Raw genomic sequence first — 17383 nt, 5'->3', positions numbered from 1 at the left:
AGCCGAGGGGATGTCCAAGCTTGCATCCGCTGGCCAATAACAATCCAAAGGGACGCGGAAACTTTTCCGAGCTGCCCTGGATAAGGACCTACGAAGGCAGCAGCCAGCTCTTTCAGGTTCTGCCACAGTAAAATAATAATACGGATAATAAATGTGATATCGGGTTGGCTGGCCTCGGCGATCGCCGGCCTTTCCGGACAGGAAAATAATGACCAATGATCAAGTCACGATTTGTGCACTTTCCATGCTGCAAACAGCATGTGGCTAGAAAGGTAACGTGACCGGGCCGAACACGGGTATGGGGAGTCAATCTTAAGCAGAAAGTGGTGGGGAAAGGGTGTGGGACTGAACGGCTACTTGACTCTCATTTATTATGCCAGACTTGGGCGATTTCTTAATGTGGGGAATTGTTTACAGGAACTGGTTGGATCAAAAGGACAGGAAATGCGGGCCTAGCGTTGTAAGCAGGGGCAGTGAGTGGCCACGCCGAGCCTGGCCCGCTCCTGAGCCCTTCGCCTGATGAGGTAATTTATACAGGGATGGCCGGCGCTAGGCGCAAAACGCGAATCCTCGAGAGGCGGTAGTTTGGTTCAGTGGTTCTGGTGCTGGTCTGGGGGAGCACTGGAGCAGCATTCCTCAATGGCAAGCCAAGTGGATCTGGGGGACTCATCATCCCCCAACGCCAGCAACGCCTCCTGACTGACGGTCGAGTGGAAACACTGGAAAGCGCTGTGCCATCCAATTCCACATTCGCATCCGCATCCCTGTTACTTAAACTTCCTTTTCCCCATGCCCCGGTCTTGTCTCGATTTTCGATCTCTGGACGACGGATGACGCTAGCAACGTGGTTCTTTGTACCTGCAAAAAAAAAGTTGATAATCCATTAAAAACTCTCATATAAAAGGACAATCTCCCCTCTTATCTACTGTTGCTGCAACCATTTATCGTGGTCACTGCCGAGTCACGTTCAGTTCTTTTTTACTTTATTCCCTTTGTGACTTTCTATACCAATCTTGACGGCTTTTCTCTCAATCCTGAGTGTGAACATCACCATTTTGCTTTGAATTATCAACGGATGACCGGCGGTCAATTTGGTTGGCCTACAAATACATAATGACTGATTCTCCTGTTCCATCAAATCCGGCTGTCGAGACAGACCCCAAAAACAAGCGCAAGGCCTCGTCAGCAGGACTTTCGGCCAATTCTCGTCCGGTCAAACGACGCGCCTCAAAGGCTTGCTGCTGCTGCCGCGCGCGTAAGGTACGCTGTGATGTGGTAGAAAACGGCTCACCGTGCACAAATTGCCGGCTGGACCAAGTAGAGTGTGTGGTTACAGAAAGCAAACGAAGAAAGTGCGTCTGGTCCATCTTCATTCGGATAGCTCCCTGTGATTAATTCGTCGCTTTCAGGAAATCTCGAGTTGACACAGAGATCTCGAATCCTCAGCTTTCCCAGTCGCCAGCCGAGATTCTTGATGATGGCGCACTTTTTAGTGGACTAGGGGAGACTCAAGGGATCCCTCATGTCGCACCGACGTCCCCGTCTCAGGGCTCTGTAGATATGGAGCAAGGGCAGCATATGCCCCATCTACTATGTTCGTATATGCGTGGTCCCCTATGAAAAGATTTACGAGTGCTGATGAAAGCTTTTTTTCGTGTTCAGATCAGAGTCAAGTCAACAGAGTTGATCCAGGGGACCGCTTTCGAAAACGCATGGCTCCGAATCCCTTGGTACCATCGAGTATGCCCTTGTCTCATGTTACTTCAGAGATTCAGCAGTTACTGGATCCGTCTTTTGGCAGCCCTCGATCGAGTGGCATTGTACTGCCCGACTATATCAGAGGATTACCAGCCCGGCTGCAAAAAGAGGATATTGACTACCTTGCCATGAAGGGGGCATTGACAGTGCCGGATGTTACTTTGCGCAACGAACTGCTCAAGGCTTATATCCACTATGTGCATACGTACATGCCCCTTCTTGATTTGGAAGACTTCCTGCAAACTATTGTCCAGAACGACGGCATCCGTCGCATGAGTTTGTTGCTCTTCCAGGCTGTAATGTTCGCCGGCACAGCCTTCATCGACTTGAAGCACCTTCAAGCTGCTGGCTATCCTTCGCGAAAATCGGCCCGCAAAGCCTTCTTTCAACGCGCAAGGTTACTCTACGATTTCGATTACGAAGTTGACCGTATCTCGCTTGTTCAGTCTCTGTTGTTAATGACCTATTGGTATGAAACACCAGATGACCAGAAGGACACTTGGCATTGGATGGGTGTTAGCTTGTCTCTGGCTCACACGATTGGCCTACACCGTGATCCAGCGAACTCGCGCATGGACATTAGACGACAACGAATGTGGAAACGCATTTGGTGGAGCACCTATACGCGTGATCGGTTGATCGCCCTGGGAATGAGACGTCCCATGCGCGTGAAGGACGATGATTGTGATGTGCCAATGCTGACCCTAGATGACTTCGAGTTCCACCCATTCTCTCCCGAAATCGTGAGCATGGTTGGGAATTCAGAGATCCTTCAGAGCGTAGCTCATCAACGAGAGCTAGCGTCGATGTTCATTGAAAAAGCGAAGCTTTGCCTTTGCGTCAGCCATGTTCTTTCCGCTCAATACTCAGTCCTGAGCCATAAGTTTGGTGGAACGATGGAGACTACCATGATGCTCGTTCCGAAGAAATCAGCGGCGGAGACATTCGAGGTTCGGCGCTGTGACCAGGAGCTGGAGGATTGGCTGGCCCATCTTCCCTCGGAGATTCAGTATGCACCTGCAGCACCGGCGAAGTTGAGCGAGGCCCAGGAGGTCCTGCATTCTCACCGAGCTTTACTTAAGATGGTGTACTTGACTACGTCAAGTGCCCTGCATCGACCCCAAGTCCTTCCCGCCGTTCCGTTCCCCTCTATGGACACAGAGTTGCAAGATATGTCTCGCAACAAGGTTCGGTTCGCTGCAATCGAGATTACGAATATCGCCCAAGATCTGCATAGTCTGGATTTAACTCGATATTTTCCCACGACCGGTGTAACGGTGCTTCTTCCTGCCGTCATCATCCATCTTCTCGACATCAAGTCCAGCGACCAGAACGTCCGAATGACCAGTTTGCAGCGCTTCTACCAGTGTATGCGCATCCTCCAACGTCTAAGAGAAATCTATGCTTCAGCCGACTTTGCAACTTCATTTTTGGAGGCTGCGATCAGGAAGGCCGGAATACAACTTACGGTGCCGCCTCAAGAGTTACAGAAACGCTCTAATAACTCTGGAGCATCTCGGAATACAACTTTGACTCCTCCTCCGGATTCTCTTGCTCAAAAGATACCCGATCTGACCTATCCCAAGACTGGCTCGATGGGAGGAATGACACTCAACCTGGTAGACGAAGCTCAACCAGCCTTCGCCTCTACTCCGCCACCTTCCGACGGTAGCGAAAATGGAAGCACTAACAACATCAACCCGAATTATCACCGCGATGCGTTCAGCATCCCCAATATTGACGACACTGAGATGAGTTTGAGCCAGCTCATGGACTTGGCAAATGATGCCGAAGTAACGCAGAACGACTTTGATGCCCTGATCAACTTTGACGATGCTGGAGCGGACTTCTTCTCCTCGGAAAATGGCGTGGAGAATATGACGGGTGACGGAAACAGCAAGAACTTCCCGTTCACATTCCAGGACATGGTTGGGTTTGATTCTGGGAACAAGAGCGACGCTGCGGCAACCAACGGAGCTGATACAGCGCAAACGGAGGCCCCAAACCTTGACATGGATCTCGGCCTCAGTCTGAATGCTTGAGTGTTCAAGCTTGATCATTTTCATTTGCTTGGGGCAGGTCAGAATTTATGCCCGGTATTTTCTTTTGCATATATTTTTCTTATATTTATCTGAAAGCATGGGCGATGGAGTTGAGGTTTGGGTTACGAATTATGGTTCAGGGACTTGATTTAAGCTTTCACTTTCTATTTCCCCCCCCCTTTATACTTCTTGATCCGGCTTATTGTTATTGCTGGGACTGTTTTACCATTGTCTTTGTATGATGTCTAGCACCAAAAGTAAGACATGAGAAATGACGACCATACTTTGAACTTACCTTGATCGTAGCTGCTCTTTTTTCATCATAGTACTTTTAAGAGCTGGTTGTACTAGGGGCTTGGCTAAGCAACTCAAGCCTTGGATCCTGCGACGTTGGTGGCGTTTATGCGGCCTCGGCATTCTCTGTGTATTCTTTTTCAGTTGACTACTCATTTATTTCCACTATTCTTATCATTTCATATTAATTTATATTATATCTTATGAGATCAACCGACCAGGTCTGCACAAGTCGCCACCCCGCTTATGGACAGTAAACTGACTAAACCATTCAGGAAGGTCGGCTTTTCAACAATGCTGCTACCGCCGATCCGCCCCCTCCCCTCATCTGTCAGCGCTCCAGTCACGAAAATGATGCGATCTGCAAGGCCAACTCAGCAAGCAAAGTCCAGGCCCGCAAGGTGACTGGTTGAAGCTGGCTTGGCTTCGCGAAATTCCTGCGCTTCCGTTGTCACCATCCTATTTGGGACGGCCCGCATGCTACCTCCTTATCGTTGAGAGAAGCTCGGTGACATCGGTCAATATGGAGTCGAGAAGCTGGCTGACTGCCGGCGGGTGCTTGTTTTACTTGCTAGTCGATCGATCGATCGCCTTGCGTGCTGTTTTGCTATTATAAAAAGGTCTGCTGATCCCCTGTGTTCCCCTGATCCTCGCTATTCCTAAGGATCCACGAGAGCCCTGAGAAGGACAGTCATGATGCCTCGTTTTGGTTTGATCTCCCTGCTGTCTCTGGCTGCTGCATCATTGGGCGCAGCTGAAGGGCACCCAAGGTTCTCCTTCAACAAGCGACAGCTGCCAGCGGACGCGACTGGTGTCAAGAAATTCGAGACTCCCAATGGTGTGACCATCCGATACAAGGAGCCTGGTAAAGAGGGTGTCTGTGAGACGACCCCTGGTGTCAACTCTTACTCTGGATACGTTGATCTATCGCCTGAGTCTCACACCTTCTTTTACTTCTTTGAAGCTCGTCATGACCCGGCAAACGCTCCTATCACTCTGTGGCTGAATGGTGGCCCGGGAAGTGATTCACTCATCGGGCTTTTTGAGGGTTTGTACTGCCTGACTGGGTTACAAGAAGTTGAGGCACTGATGGGCTTCCTGTAGAACTGGGACCGTGCGCTATCAGCGAGAACCTGACGACCTACATCAACCCATACTCGTGGAATGAAGTCTCCAACCTTTTGTTCATCTCGCAGCCATTGGGAGTCGGTATGAAGGAATTTTGTCTTGTCTAGTCGTGCAGCTTCTCACTGGGAAATAGGATTCTCCTATGCGGAGACTGAGGAAGGATCGCTCAATCCAGTCACCGGTGTCGTCGAGGATAGTTCCTTCGCTGGCGTCCAGGGCCGCTACCCCAAAATCAACGCTACCCTGACCGGTAATTTCTCCAACAACGTGAATTGTTAGTTTAGAGCTAAAGCTGTACTAGATACCACCGAGCTCGCCGCGAAGGCCACTTGGGAAGTTGTGCAGGGCTTTCTCGGTGGTCTACCTCAGTTGGACAGCACTATCAAGTCCAAAGACTTTAGCTTATGGACTGAGAGTTACGGAGGACACTACGGTCCCGCATTTTTCAATCACTTTTACGAGCAGAACCAAAAAATTCGCAACGGAACCACTGATGGTATCGAGCTCAACTTCAACTCACTGGGAATTATCAATGGCATCATTGATGAGGGGATTCAGGTACTGGATGTTAAAGCCGCTCAGCAATATCTCTCTGACTAGAAACTAGGCACCTTTCTACCCTGAGTTTGCGGTGCACAACACCTACGGCATCAAAGCCGTGAGTACTGTCTTTTCAGCAAATGGACGACATCACTTACAAGCTGAAAACAGGTTAACGAGACGGTCTACAACTACATGAAATTTGCCAACGAGATGGGCAACGGATGCCAGGATCAGATTGCCCTTTGCAAAGCAACAAACCGTTCTTCTTTTGCAGACTATGCCCTCTGCTCGGAGGCAACTAACATGTGCAGAGATAACGTTGGTACGTACTCCTAGCCTAGCCGAAACTCTGGGAAAGCAATCAGCTGATTATCTTCCACAGAGGGACCATACTACAGCTACGGCAACCGCGGCGTCTACGACATTCGCCACCCATACGATGTAAGCCGTTGATCCCAATATAGGCTCTTTATACTGACATAGGAAAAGGACCCAACACCCCCGGAGCTCTTCGTCCCCTTTCTCCAGCAAGACTGGGTCATGAATGCCCTTGGCGTGAATATCAACTACACCTCTTCCAATAACGAAGTCTACTACGCCTTCCAGCAAACCGGTGATTTCGTTTGGCCCAACTTTATCGAGGACCTCGAGGAAATTCTCACCTACCCGGTCCGCGTCACCCTCATCTATGGCGACGCAGACTACATCTGCAACTGGTTCGGAGGCCAAGCCGTCTCCCTTGCCGTCAAGTACCCGCATTCCAAGCAGTTCCAGGCCGCCGGATACACGCCTCTCCTTGTTGATGGCGTGGAGTACGGAGAGACTCGCGAGTATGGCAACTTCTCCTTCTCCCGTGTCTATGAGGCCGGCCACGAAGTCCCGTACTATCAGCCTGCTGCGTCGCTGCAGCTTTTTAACCGCACTCTGTTTGGGTGGGATATTGCTGAAGGCAATGTTCAGATCTGGCCGGGCTATTCTACGAACGGAACCGCGTGGCCGACGCACACTGAGTCGTTCGTGCCGTTGCCCACAGCTACGCCTAGCAAGGGTCTCTTTTGATTTACTGAGACTTTGGTGATATAGTGACAGGGCGTAGAATTGTAAATGATGTAATTAATAATTATGGAATAATATATATGATGGTATGTGAATTCTGGACTGCTTTTCATAGCATGTCAACAGAGCGTGTCAATGGGGGAAATGCGGAACTGTCGCCGCCCGCCCAAAAATGCTATGTAAACCAGGTATTAATTATGAGGTGAGAAGCTATGGACTAAGGCGCTTCATAGGCCAAAACAACTGGCCATCATTTAACAACATAGAGTATGGTATCAAACAGACCGTGTAAACGGATGTGGTATCGAGTGAGAACATAGCTCATCATCCAAGTGTTAGAGCTGGCTAAATTTGTGCAATGCCTAAGTCAAACCGAGTCGACACTCCGAAAGAAAGTACAACATGACCACTGATTCTGGACACCTATGGCTAGTTCATCAAGACCATTATCAGGCATCATTATCAGGCATCAGAGGGACTCCGCTTTTCAGGGGTATGTTGCTGCTGCGATCGTAGTGTGACATCGCCTACCTCGATGCCGGTGACTTCCGCGACAGTCTCGTCGGAGAACTTTAGGTCTTCTTCCAGGTCGGTGTGATCCTTGATCTTGAAGAAGATAATTGGGGAGGCGATTAAAAGGGAACCACAGAGAATACCCCAGCAAGAAGCAAACATGTTCATGTATGGCGTTTCGTTGAAGTCAAGGCTAGACAATGTGTCAGTTTCTTCTGCTAATTGATCGGATAATAAGCCACTTACGCCCATGTTATAGCTGCACCTGCAGACTGAATTCCCTTGTAGAAACCGGCAAAGTTGGCCAATTTTCGACTGTTGTTTGATAGACATCCCATAAACCTGCAATAGGATTAGCGTGAAGCTTGGGTGCTAAGTCGGACAATAACTTACCAATAGGCACAAGTCTGAAAAGCAGCATCGTAAAAACCGTAGAACATGTACAGGAACATGGGCCCAATGTAGCCGCTCTGGTTCCAGTCCTTGCTGCGTCCTGCAGTCTCCCGAGTGTATGTCTTCTGGAAGGCATACCCACCACCCCAGACGCCCATGGTAATAGTGAACAAGAGAACCCAGACAAGCTTGGCACGAGCGGGTCTCTTCAGGGATTTCAGGTCCAGGATCAAGCCGAAGCAGAAGGCGCCAATCATCTGCATGGCCCAGTATAGGATACTGTTGAGAGCAGCGGCGCGGGGCACAAAGTAAGAGCCGTTAATGGCGTTGAAGTGATAGGAGTAGAACCAGTTACTAGCCAAGAACATGGGGAAGAAAGCGACGATATACCAGTCGGTCAGAAGAGTCTCGTATAAGCCAAGCAGTTCCGACTTCCACGATGGGTTTTTGATGGCGATGACGCGCGTGCCATCCTTTCGCACAATATGCTTGGAATCCACGAGACCCCAGGCGAGAAGGAAGCCGAAAATCATTAGAACCATAAAAGCGATGTAGGTGCCATCATTAACCGACCCAGCAGAATCACTATTATGTATGTTTTGGCCCAGAGGGATCTAATTAGTGAATGTTAGTCGTAAAGTCCTCTTTTTTGATTTCTGGACAAAACTCACCAATCCTCCAATAACACCTCCCAGGTTGAAGATAACCCAGAAAATGGAGATGAATTTGCCCTTCTCATTTTCACCCGGATAAGCCATCATGACAGCACCCTGAGCGCACCAAAGCAGACCGGCGCATAGACCAAGCAATGCACCGGCGAAGATCAGGAAGCCGGAGTTGTAGGTATGGTTGTAGCAAAGGAGAGCAGCGACATAGAGGGTGTAGCCAAAACCACCGAACGAGAGAGTCAATCGCAGGCCAATGCGGTTGGCAATGGAGCCGGCGAAGAAACCAACAACGGCAAAGGTGCTGTATGTGGCCGTGTTGGATTTACTGATATCGGAGTGGTTGAGTTGACCGGCGCCACCCAGACCGTTGACGGAGTTGTACATTCCCGGGCAGAGGAAGCAAACGAAAGCAACCAGGACCAACTGGAACTGTGGCGAAGCATAGTAGGGCACGGTCAATGGACCAAACTTCAGATTCTTGTACATCCACGGTTTGCCAGGGGGACGCTGAGAGTCCTGCTGGATCTCAGGATCGGTGGTGCTCAAGGGAGCAGCTTTCTCGTTCACGGTTGCCATGATGGCGATTCTTCGATAAAGCTATCCAGAAAGCTTGAACGACGACAGATGTCACAAAAATCAAATGAGAAGCGGGGCAAATAAATAAATAGCTTCCAGAAAGACGGCGGAAGCCAGGAAAGGGGTATTCAAACAAAAGCCAGTAGCAGCAACCCGGGAGACCGAAGGAATGCACACAACTGGGAATCAGCAATGCAATGAGGTATTCGGGAGTTATATTAAGTAAGAAGAAATAAGAATGAACCCCCGTCAGCAAGCGACAAAGAAAATATTAATAGGTGAGACAACGATAGCTTGCGAGGGGGGAAAAATATAGAAAAAAAATCCTAGAGCGAATCGATTGACTGACTCTATCGGCGGCCTTGACGATCAGGCGGACTGCGATGGCTTTGCTGGCTGGGGGCTGCTTCAGATCTGGATCCGGGGTAGATGCTAGCAGCATTCGAGACTTCGTGAAGCAGGCCACGAAGAGGCATAAATAGAGATCAGAACTTGGAGCTCCAAGTAAAGAGCCACTGGAGAGCCGCTGAAGAGCAACTGAAGAGCAACCTCAGACCGTTTATCTCAAGCGAAGAGACGGTGGGATTGTTTCGGTCCACTCGAGGCTGATGTTGATAAGACTGAGACAGGTGCCGTTCGAGTATCAGAACTTTTTGAGTTTGTGACTGGCTTCTCCAACGAATCGAACCCTGCTAAAGCCACGAGCAGGTCGCGTGCAGGGAAGAGTCTCTAGTGGCAGATGCTGTGGCCGCTGTGCGTCCACAGAGGCACAAAACTCGGGCAATAATCTCAGCTCGGGAGCCAGCTCTGCACGGATTCTGGAACGATTGGGGCTAACCACCACTAGCAGCGAGACGGTAGCATCCAATTGTCCGGATGCGGGGAGCCGGGTCGATACTTCCACTCCACACCTACTGTCACTTAGCTGCAGAAATGAACAACATCTACAGATACCACGACAACCGAACAGCACTGACTGCAAAGAACAATCATAGGCCGCGTAGAAAGACAGGATCATATCTGGTCTGGTCGAGCTGAACAAGGAGCCAGATGTCAGCTTCGCTCGAATCCCGACCCTCGTCTGTATGGTGCTGTATCACTTCGGTATCAGCTAGTATCGCGTATGTAACACGCGGTATCATGAGTTCCCACTGTAACCCTCCACTTAGCTGGAGGCTTATCTCGCTATCTCGCTATCTCGGCGCCTCTATCCTGACCTTCCTGCAATTGTTGCAAGGTCACCAAACTGAGCACTACTTGCCGTTACAGTATTAGGTAAAAGAAGCTGGCTGGGAAGAGCGAGGACGCATTATGATAACCTCGGCCGTTCAATGATGGGTCGAACGGAGAATGGAGTATGGGAGATGCCGCTTTGATGACCATATCGACGTCACATCGATCTTGACCTCTGGAATGGAACAACGTCAGTCAAGCTTCACTCTGTGGACAGTCATGGTTTCTGCTCCTAGACAGGTACCACATGGTGTCTCTTCCGGCCGCCATCGGCGTGGCCATGGATCGCTGCAGCTCTTACCGGTCTTTGTGTTGCTCTGTCCACCTATATACTACTGGCATCTCCTCGGCGCTTTGCACGACTGCCTTCGTCCATACTAAATCGCCGGCTTGACCGCACACGGTTCCTGATCCCTGCTCCTGATCCATTCCGCCCACTATGCCTGGCAAGGCTGCGCTACCATCCCATGTCATCAAATTCACCAACTGTCGTATCGTGAAAGGGGACGAGCTTGTCAACCAGGATGTCTGGATCGAGTCGACGTCCGGTAAGATCCTCCGGGCCCAGGAAGCATTCTACGGACTGCACCTGTCCCCAGATGAGGTCATCGATTTAGGCGGACGCATCCTCGCTCCAGGACTCATCGACTGTCAGTTGAACGGTGCTCAGGGTTTCGACTTTTCAATCCCGCAGGCTTCCAAAAAGGAATACGATGAAGGATTACGGGTAGTAAACAAGGGCCTCGCCAGGACCGGGGTGACTTCGTATCTCCCTACGTTGGTCAGCTCAACTGCAGAAGTATACCACAAAGTCCTTCCATCACTCGGCCCGGCAGGGAGCAAGCACCGCCCAGAGGATGGCGCCGAGTCGCTTGGCGCGCACGTCGAAGGCCCGTTCTTGAGTCCCGGCCGCAATGGAATTCATAAGACGGATGTCCTTCGGTCAGCAACTACGGTGCAGGACCTGGATGAGTGCTATGGTCGCGAGAACCTCTACGGCCCAAGCAAGACTATTAGACTGATAACGGCTGCGCCCGAAGTCGGCAAGATGTTGTCCAATATCCCGCACATCGTCTCCAACGACATCATCTACTCAATCGGCCACTCGGACGCAACATATGAGCAGGCCCTCGCGGCTATTGACCAAGGCGCCACAATGGTTACCCACCTTTTCAACGCCATGCGGCCCTTCTACCACCGCAACCCGGGCATTTTTGGTGTTCTCGGTCAGCAAAGCGAGCACCGGCGCAGTCTATTCTACGGCATCATCGCCGACGGCATCCACCTGCACCCGACCTCCATCCGCATCGCATACAACGCCCACCCGGACGGTCTCGTCCTCGTCACGGATGCCATGAAACTCTGCGGCCTCCCTGATGGCATCTACGACTGGACAAACGGCGAGCGCATCGTCAAGACCGGCGCACGCCTAACCCTTGAAGGCTCCGACAAGATCGCCGGAAGCTCCGCCACACTTATTGAGTGCGTCAACAATTTCCGTCGATGGTCCGGCGCGTCCACGGCGCAGGCTTTAAATGCGGCCTCGGCTGTGCCGGCGCGGCTTCTTGGGATTCAGGGCGTCAAGGGGTCATTGGATAGTGGCGCTGACGCAGATCTCCTTGTTCTCAGCGATGAGGATGATCCTTACTCTGGAAAGACGTTAAAGGTAAACCAGGTCTGGAAGCGGGGGACGAAGATCTATGATTTTAGCAAAGACGCTGGTCAGATTTGAAGCGGCGTTTCTGGCTTTCTTTAAATTGGCGGTGGCTTGCTTTAGAATGTGATTCTCGTCATGCATTGAATAGACATTACATAGTTGGTCAAATTTTATGAGATAGGATGCGCTAGATCGTGTTTGGATATAGACGAGTTTGTTATATATCCCTCTTTCTGTCTATATATACCCCTATCGGGTGGTATCCTAAACGAAGCAAAATCGTCAATCATAAATCTCATAACGCAATAGGCTGAGGGTTTCGTTCCTTCAGAGACTCCTCCTGCCTCTCCTCACCAAAATCATAGCTCCTGGCTTTTAAATACGTTGCAAATAGCGCATATATACTGGTTACATAGAGGAATTTACAGCCTGGGCTGCTCGCGCTTCCAGCCAGCTTCCTCGGCAATAAGCTCGGCGGCACGCTCGCCGATGGCCAAGACAGTCAGCATGGGGTTGATGGTTGGCATTTCGGGGAAGACACCGGCATCGGCGATGCGGACGTTCTTCAGGCCCCGAATCTTCAGCTTGGGATCGACGACAGCCATAGGGTCGCGGGTCACATCACCCATCTTGGTCGTACCAGCGGGGTGGTAGACGGTGTGGGCAACGCGACGGCCGTACTCGGAAAGTTCCTCGTCGGTCTGAACCTTGGGGCCGGGGGCGACCTCGCGCTTGATCCAGTCCTTGAAGGGAGATTGCTTGGCAATCTCTCGGGCGGCCTTGAGACCGTGGACGATGGTGGCGGCATCATAGCCCTCGGGGTCGGTGAAGTAGCGGAAGTCCAAGGCAGGCTTGACGGTGGGGTCGGAGGAGGTCAGGTAAAGACGACCGCGGGAGCGAGGACGGGGGATGTTGGGGGTCATGCAGAAGGCATCGACAGGAGTGTCATAGCCCAAGCGCGACGTGTTGAGACAGAAGGGAATCTGGTAGCAGTGCATCATAACGTCGGCGGCGCTGCCGTCGGAGCCAGCGGCGTTGGGTGCCTCGCGGCGGAGGAAGATACCTGCGTCGGAGTCCATAGTGGTCTGGTTGGGAGGCACGGGCTGGTTGAGCTCCCAGATGATGATACTCTCGGGGTGGTCAAGCAGGTTCTCGCCGACACCAGGAATGTCCTTCACGACTGGGATGCCAAGAGAGGCCAGCTGCTGCTTGGGACCCAAACCGGAGTGAAGCAGAAGGCGAGGGGTATCCACGGCACCGGCGCAGAGGATGGTCTCCTTCTTGGGACGGAGAGTGTGCTTGGCACCGGACTGCAGGGTGATATCAACCCCGGTGACGGTATCGCCGTCGACGTTGACGCGAGACACCCACGCGTTGGTGAGGATCGTCAGGTTGGGACGCTTCTCGTCACCGCGTAGGATAGGGTGGATGTAAGCAACGCTGGCGCTGCTGCGGCGGCCATCGTCGGGGTTGTACGCAACCGAGAAGAAACCCACACCCTGGGTCAGCTCGCCTTTGGAACGGATCTCCTTGTTGAAGTCGTGGATGATGGGGATGTTCATGGCGGTCGAGCAGGACTGGATCCAGTCCTTGCACAGCTGGTTGCGGTGACGGTCGTGGACAGGCTGGACAGTGTTGCGGAGGCTATCGAGCACGCGCGTGAAGGTCTCGAACGACCACCCCGTGCACCCCTGGCTTTCCCACCGCTTGCAGTCATACTCGAACGGACGGAACGATATCAGGGTGTTGTGGCTGGAGCAGCCTCCAAGCACCTTGGCGCGAGAGTGACGGATATGGCTGTTACCTGCGAAAAAGTCAGCTTGTGCCTTGAGTTCCCTCCTGATAAGTGTCCTTACCCATCGGCTGCTCAACTGTGGGATAGTCGTAGTCCAACTCGCCTCCCAACAAGCTGAGCCATTCCCTAAGGTTGAGGACCCGATCATCCATGTAATCGCTGGGACCGGCCTCAATCAAGAGGATCCGCTTGTTAGGAAGGTACTGAGCCAGACGGCTGGCAATAACACAGCCGGCAGTACCACCTCCCACGATCACATAGTCGTAGCTGTTGACGTCGCTTGCGGGGAACTCGGTAGTGGTGGCCATTGTGGAGAGGGTCGCTGATAAAGAGAGAGAAAGAGAGAGACAAAAGAGACTCAAGAGGAAAAACAAATTGGATAGTGGATTGCGAGCAAAGGAAGGTGAGGAGAAGAATATAAATTCTCTGAATCCGTGAATTTTTTTCTCCACCACGCCCTGGATCCCACTGCAAGAGGCGCCGAGTCCGACCCGCCTAGTCGGAGATTCCCACCGGTGGATCTCCGCCTGCCAGAATCAGACCATGACCAGTGACCATCAGCTTTCCGTGGTTATCCCGACTCCAAGAAGAATGCTTCCATGTTCTTTCTTTGTTCAGGATGGAGCACCGCCATCGAGTGTTCTCTACGACTCCCTTCGACAACTCTACCTCTCCCAGGTCCAAACTGCCGCCTTATCGTTGACCGCCCAGCCTACGTCATCTGCGAGTCCACACGAGGTCCAGCGCTAAAGAGGCCCACGATTCTCACTAGAGCGAAGCTGCAGCGAAACGCACGCTAAACAGCGGTTATCCGCATGGTGCTGAATCTATGCCCTTTTACGGTCTAGCCGAGGCCTTATGGTCTCACCTCTGGATGGAGTTTCCCTTCGGGTCCGAACTTTGAGACGCCCAGCAGCCTGCTACCGCATACCAGAAGGAGTAAAAATATTACTCAATGGATCCAGCGGCGGCCAAATTCGACTATCGTGCCATAATTATCTCGCCGGCTGTCTTATCTTAGACACAAGTTGCGGTAGGTACCCAGTAGATACGTGCAAGGCAGGTTGCAGGATTGCGACACTTTTTTTTTTTTTTTCTGTTTATATACCGTTTTATACTTCCAGTAGAAGTTAATTGGTTTGCACAGTTCTGCAGTGGCCTCTCTGGTGGCCATTCGTGGTCGGCCGAGGGAAACCGTCGGGCTTTATTGGCGGTGTGGTGCAGCGCGCATGCAGTGGGTGCGAGTGGGACTCAGATCTTGGAGATGACGAACTTTTTGGGCAGTCGGCGTTTCTCTCCTCATTTATCCTTTTATACTCTTCCACCATTTTGTTGCCACATTGTTCTTCACCGACAAAAGACCACAATATAGATATGGCCCCTTCGCTCCAGCGCCAGCTCTTCTACGACGGCAAACCCCAGCCCGCCTCGTCCGGCCGGACTTTCCAGTCCATCAACCCCGCCGACGCCACTCTGCTGGCTGAGATCCCCGTCGCTTCACAATCAGATATCGACGCTGCCATTACAGCCGCCGAGCGCGCATTCCCCTCATGGGCGCAAACGCCGCCCATCGCCCGCGCGCGTATTCTTCAAAAGGCGGCGGCCTTGCTGCGCGAACGCAACGATGAGATCGCCCGCGTTGAGACTCTAGATTCCGGCAAAGCGTATTCAGAGACGAGCACCGTCGACGTCGTCACTGGAGCTGATGTACTAGAATACTATGCAAACCTCGTGGGCGGCGGCGGTTTGAATGGAGAGACCACGCAGCTTCGGGAAGAGGCGTGGGTGTATTCGAAGAAGGCTCCGCTAGGGGTTTGCGTGGGAATTGGCGCATGGAACTACCCTATTCAGATGTAGGCTCCCTTCTTCCCGTTCAGAGAGAACTCTTGGAAGGACAAACAATAACCAAGGGTGACTGACTAGTGCGCTGTGGAAATCCGCTCCCTGCCTCGCCGCCGGAAATACTATGGTCTACAAGCCTAGCGAATTCACCTCCCTCCACGGCCAAACCCTCGCCGAAATCTACAAGGAAGCCGGTCTTCCAGACGGCGTTTTCAACGTTGTGTACGGTGCCGGCGATGTCGGTTCATATCTCACCTCGCACCCGACCGTCGCCAAGGTCTCCTTCACCGGCCAAGTCTCTACTGGCATGAAGGTCTCCGGGGCTGCAGCCGGAAATATGAAATATGTCACGATGGAGCTCGGTGGAAAGTCGCCCCTCCTCATTCTTCCAGATGCAGATCTCGAGAACGCTGTCGACGGCGCCATGATGGCCAATTTCTACAGCACTGGCCAGGTCTGCACAAACGGCACGCGGGTTTTCATTCCCAGGTCTATGAAGAAGGACTTTGAGTCCCGTCTCGTTGAGAAAATGCAATATATCCGGCCAGGTCCGCTGTTCGATGAGAACACCAACTTCGGGCCACTTAGCTCGGCCGTCCACCAGGAGAAAGTCACCGCTTATATTCGCCACGGCATTGAGCAGGACAAGGCCACCCTTCTTTACGGAGGCCTTGGCAAGCCTTCTCTACCGAAAGATCTCGAAGCAGGCTTCTGGGTTCGTCCGACGATCTTTACCGATTGCACGGACGACATGCGTATCGTCAAGGAGGAAATTTTCGGGCCTGTTATGTCAATTCTGACTTACGATTCTGTAGAAGAAGCAGTCAAGCGCGCCAATACGACGGAGTTGGGTCTTGCCGCTGGTGTCTTCACGAAGGACCTCAACCTAGCACACCGCATTATTGACCAGCTCGAGGCCGGTATCACCTGGGTGAACACATGGGGTGAGAGTCCTGCCGAGATGGCCGTCGGTGGCTGGAAGAAGAGCGGTCTTGGCGTGGAAAATGGTCGTCGCGGTATTGAGGCTTGGGTTCGGAATAAGAGTACCCTTATCGATATGGGTAATGCCGTTGCGACGGTGTTTGCGAAGCTGTAGAGTACGAAGTGAACTTAGCCAGAGTACGTCATTAAGAATATGCATCAATATAGAGCGTGCCTTTTATGACTTACATTGTTTTGTTTGCCGATCTCTATAGACGTTTGGCATGAAACATCTGCCAGATTGCAAAAAGTCGTACTACACATTATGAATCGGGTATGCGCAGTACTTGGACCAGAGCATAAAAATCTGAAATTATAGACGCGGTCATATCAAGGATTGTGAAATGAGGCGTGGGGTTTCAGGAGGGTGAAAATCAAGAATTCAGGCCGTTTCAAGGGCCGCCGCTCCACAGCGATCGGCCCTGGCTGTCTCAATGACATTTGCACTGCTTCAGTCAATATGCCGATTATGCAGCCGCAGCTGCGATCGCAATGCCACAGTTGATTGTACCACCATGCTGCATTGACATGCAGACGTTGACATTCTTCAGATTTATCTATCAGGGCTGAAAATGATTGACCGGTCCCTTGAAATGTTGCCAGAAGGCTGGTTGGGGCTTAAAAATGGGTACCTTGAACTACTTCGATAGTTCATTTCACTAATCTCACTAACCTCACTAACCATCGCCAAGGGTCGATTCGCAGACAGCACGATGCTGGGACCAGCCCACGCCTGCCAATCGCTCGCGCTCGCGCTCGCCGGTTCTCTCGGATGGCCATTTGAGACAACGCCGCCTCCAGCTGAGCGCCTCTGCCGCAGCCAATCTGAGCATGACAGCAAATGAGCGAACAGGACGCTGCCCTGATGCCGAGATGACAAAAGAAGCAACGCGCTCTCCCAATC

General features: G+C 51.9%; 6 protein-coding genes across 6 annotated transcripts; 4 read left to right on the top strand and 2 right to left on the bottom strand.

Moving 5' to 3' along the window:
- Positions 1–810: 810 nt before the first annotated feature.
- Positions 811–4068, top strand: farB1 (putative C6 transcription factor (Ctf1B)). Its single transcript, XM_073744995.1, has 3 exons — positions 811–1352; positions 1410–1594; positions 1663–4068. The coding sequence occupies exons 1-3, from the start codon at positions 1114–1116 to the stop codon at positions 3798–3800; spliced, it is 2562 nt and encodes an 853-aa protein (XP_073600033.1). The 5' UTR covers positions 811–1113; the 3' UTR covers positions 3801–4068.
- A 291-nt stretch (positions 4069–4359) lies between these two features.
- BDW70DRAFT_169531 (S10 family peptidase) lies at positions 4360–6824 on the top strand (the record flags this gene model as incomplete). The annotated part of the gene is made up of 8 exons (XM_073742706.1): positions 4360–5142; positions 5199–5303; positions 5356–5472; positions 5524–5780; positions 5830–5880; positions 5934–6087; positions 6148–6206; positions 6255–6824. Exons 1-8 carry the CDS (start codon positions 4788–4790, stop codon positions 6822–6824), a joined length of 1668 nt encoding a protein of 555 aa, XP_073600032.1. The 5' UTR covers positions 4360–4787.
- Positions 6825–7108: 284 nt separating this feature from the next.
- On the bottom strand, positions 7109–9106 carry BDW70DRAFT_83829 (unc-93 family MFS transporter). Its single transcript, XM_073744994.1, has 4 exons — positions 8399–9106; positions 7728–8341; positions 7581–7676; positions 7109–7527 (listed from the first exon to the last, which is right to left on the bottom strand). The coding sequence occupies exons 1-4, from the start codon at positions 8969–8971 to the stop codon at positions 7284–7286; spliced, it is 1527 nt and encodes a 508-aa protein (XP_073600031.1). The 5' UTR covers positions 8972–9106; the 3' UTR covers positions 7109–7283.
- A 1105-nt stretch (positions 9107–10211) lies between these two features.
- BDW70DRAFT_128688 (N-acetylglucosamine-6-phosphate deacetylase) lies at positions 10212–12058 on the top strand. The gene has a single exon (XM_073735471.1). It carries the CDS (start codon positions 10644–10646, stop codon positions 11934–11936), a length of 1293 nt encoding a protein of 430 aa, XP_073600030.1. The 5' UTR covers positions 10212–10643; the 3' UTR covers positions 11937–12058.
- A 51-nt stretch (positions 12059–12109) lies between these two features.
- On the bottom strand, positions 12110–14031 carry BDW70DRAFT_83825 (GMC family oxidoreductase). The gene is made up of 2 exons (XM_073744993.1): positions 13718–14031; positions 12110–13665 (listed from the first exon to the last, which is right to left on the bottom strand). The coding sequence occupies exons 1-2, from the start codon at positions 13962–13964 to the stop codon at positions 12284–12286; spliced, it is 1629 nt and encodes a 542-aa protein (XP_073600029.1). The 5' UTR covers positions 13965–14031; the 3' UTR covers positions 12110–12283.
- A 999-nt stretch (positions 14032–15030) lies between these two features.
- BDW70DRAFT_147469 (aldehyde dehydrogenase domain-containing protein) lies at positions 15031–16594 on the top strand (the record flags this gene model as incomplete). The annotated part of the gene is made up of 2 exons (XM_073738723.1): positions 15031–15509; positions 15580–16594. The coding sequence occupies 2 exons, from the start codon at positions 15031–15033 to the stop codon at positions 16592–16594; spliced, it is 1494 nt and encodes a 497-aa protein (XP_073600028.1).
- Positions 16595–17383: the final 789 nt, after the last annotated feature.

The sequence above is a fragment of the Aspergillus foveolatus genome (assembly GCF_047715535.1).
Source record: "Aspergillus foveolatus strain CBS 279.81 unplaced genomic scaffold BDW70scaffold_4, whole genome shotgun sequence".
Lineage (NCBI taxonomy): Eukaryota > Fungi > Ascomycota > Eurotiomycetes > Eurotiales > Aspergillaceae > Aspergillus > Aspergillus foveolatus.
The sequence above is the reverse complement of the archived record's forward strand: the minus strand, read 5'-3'. Positions and strand labels throughout refer to the sequence as shown.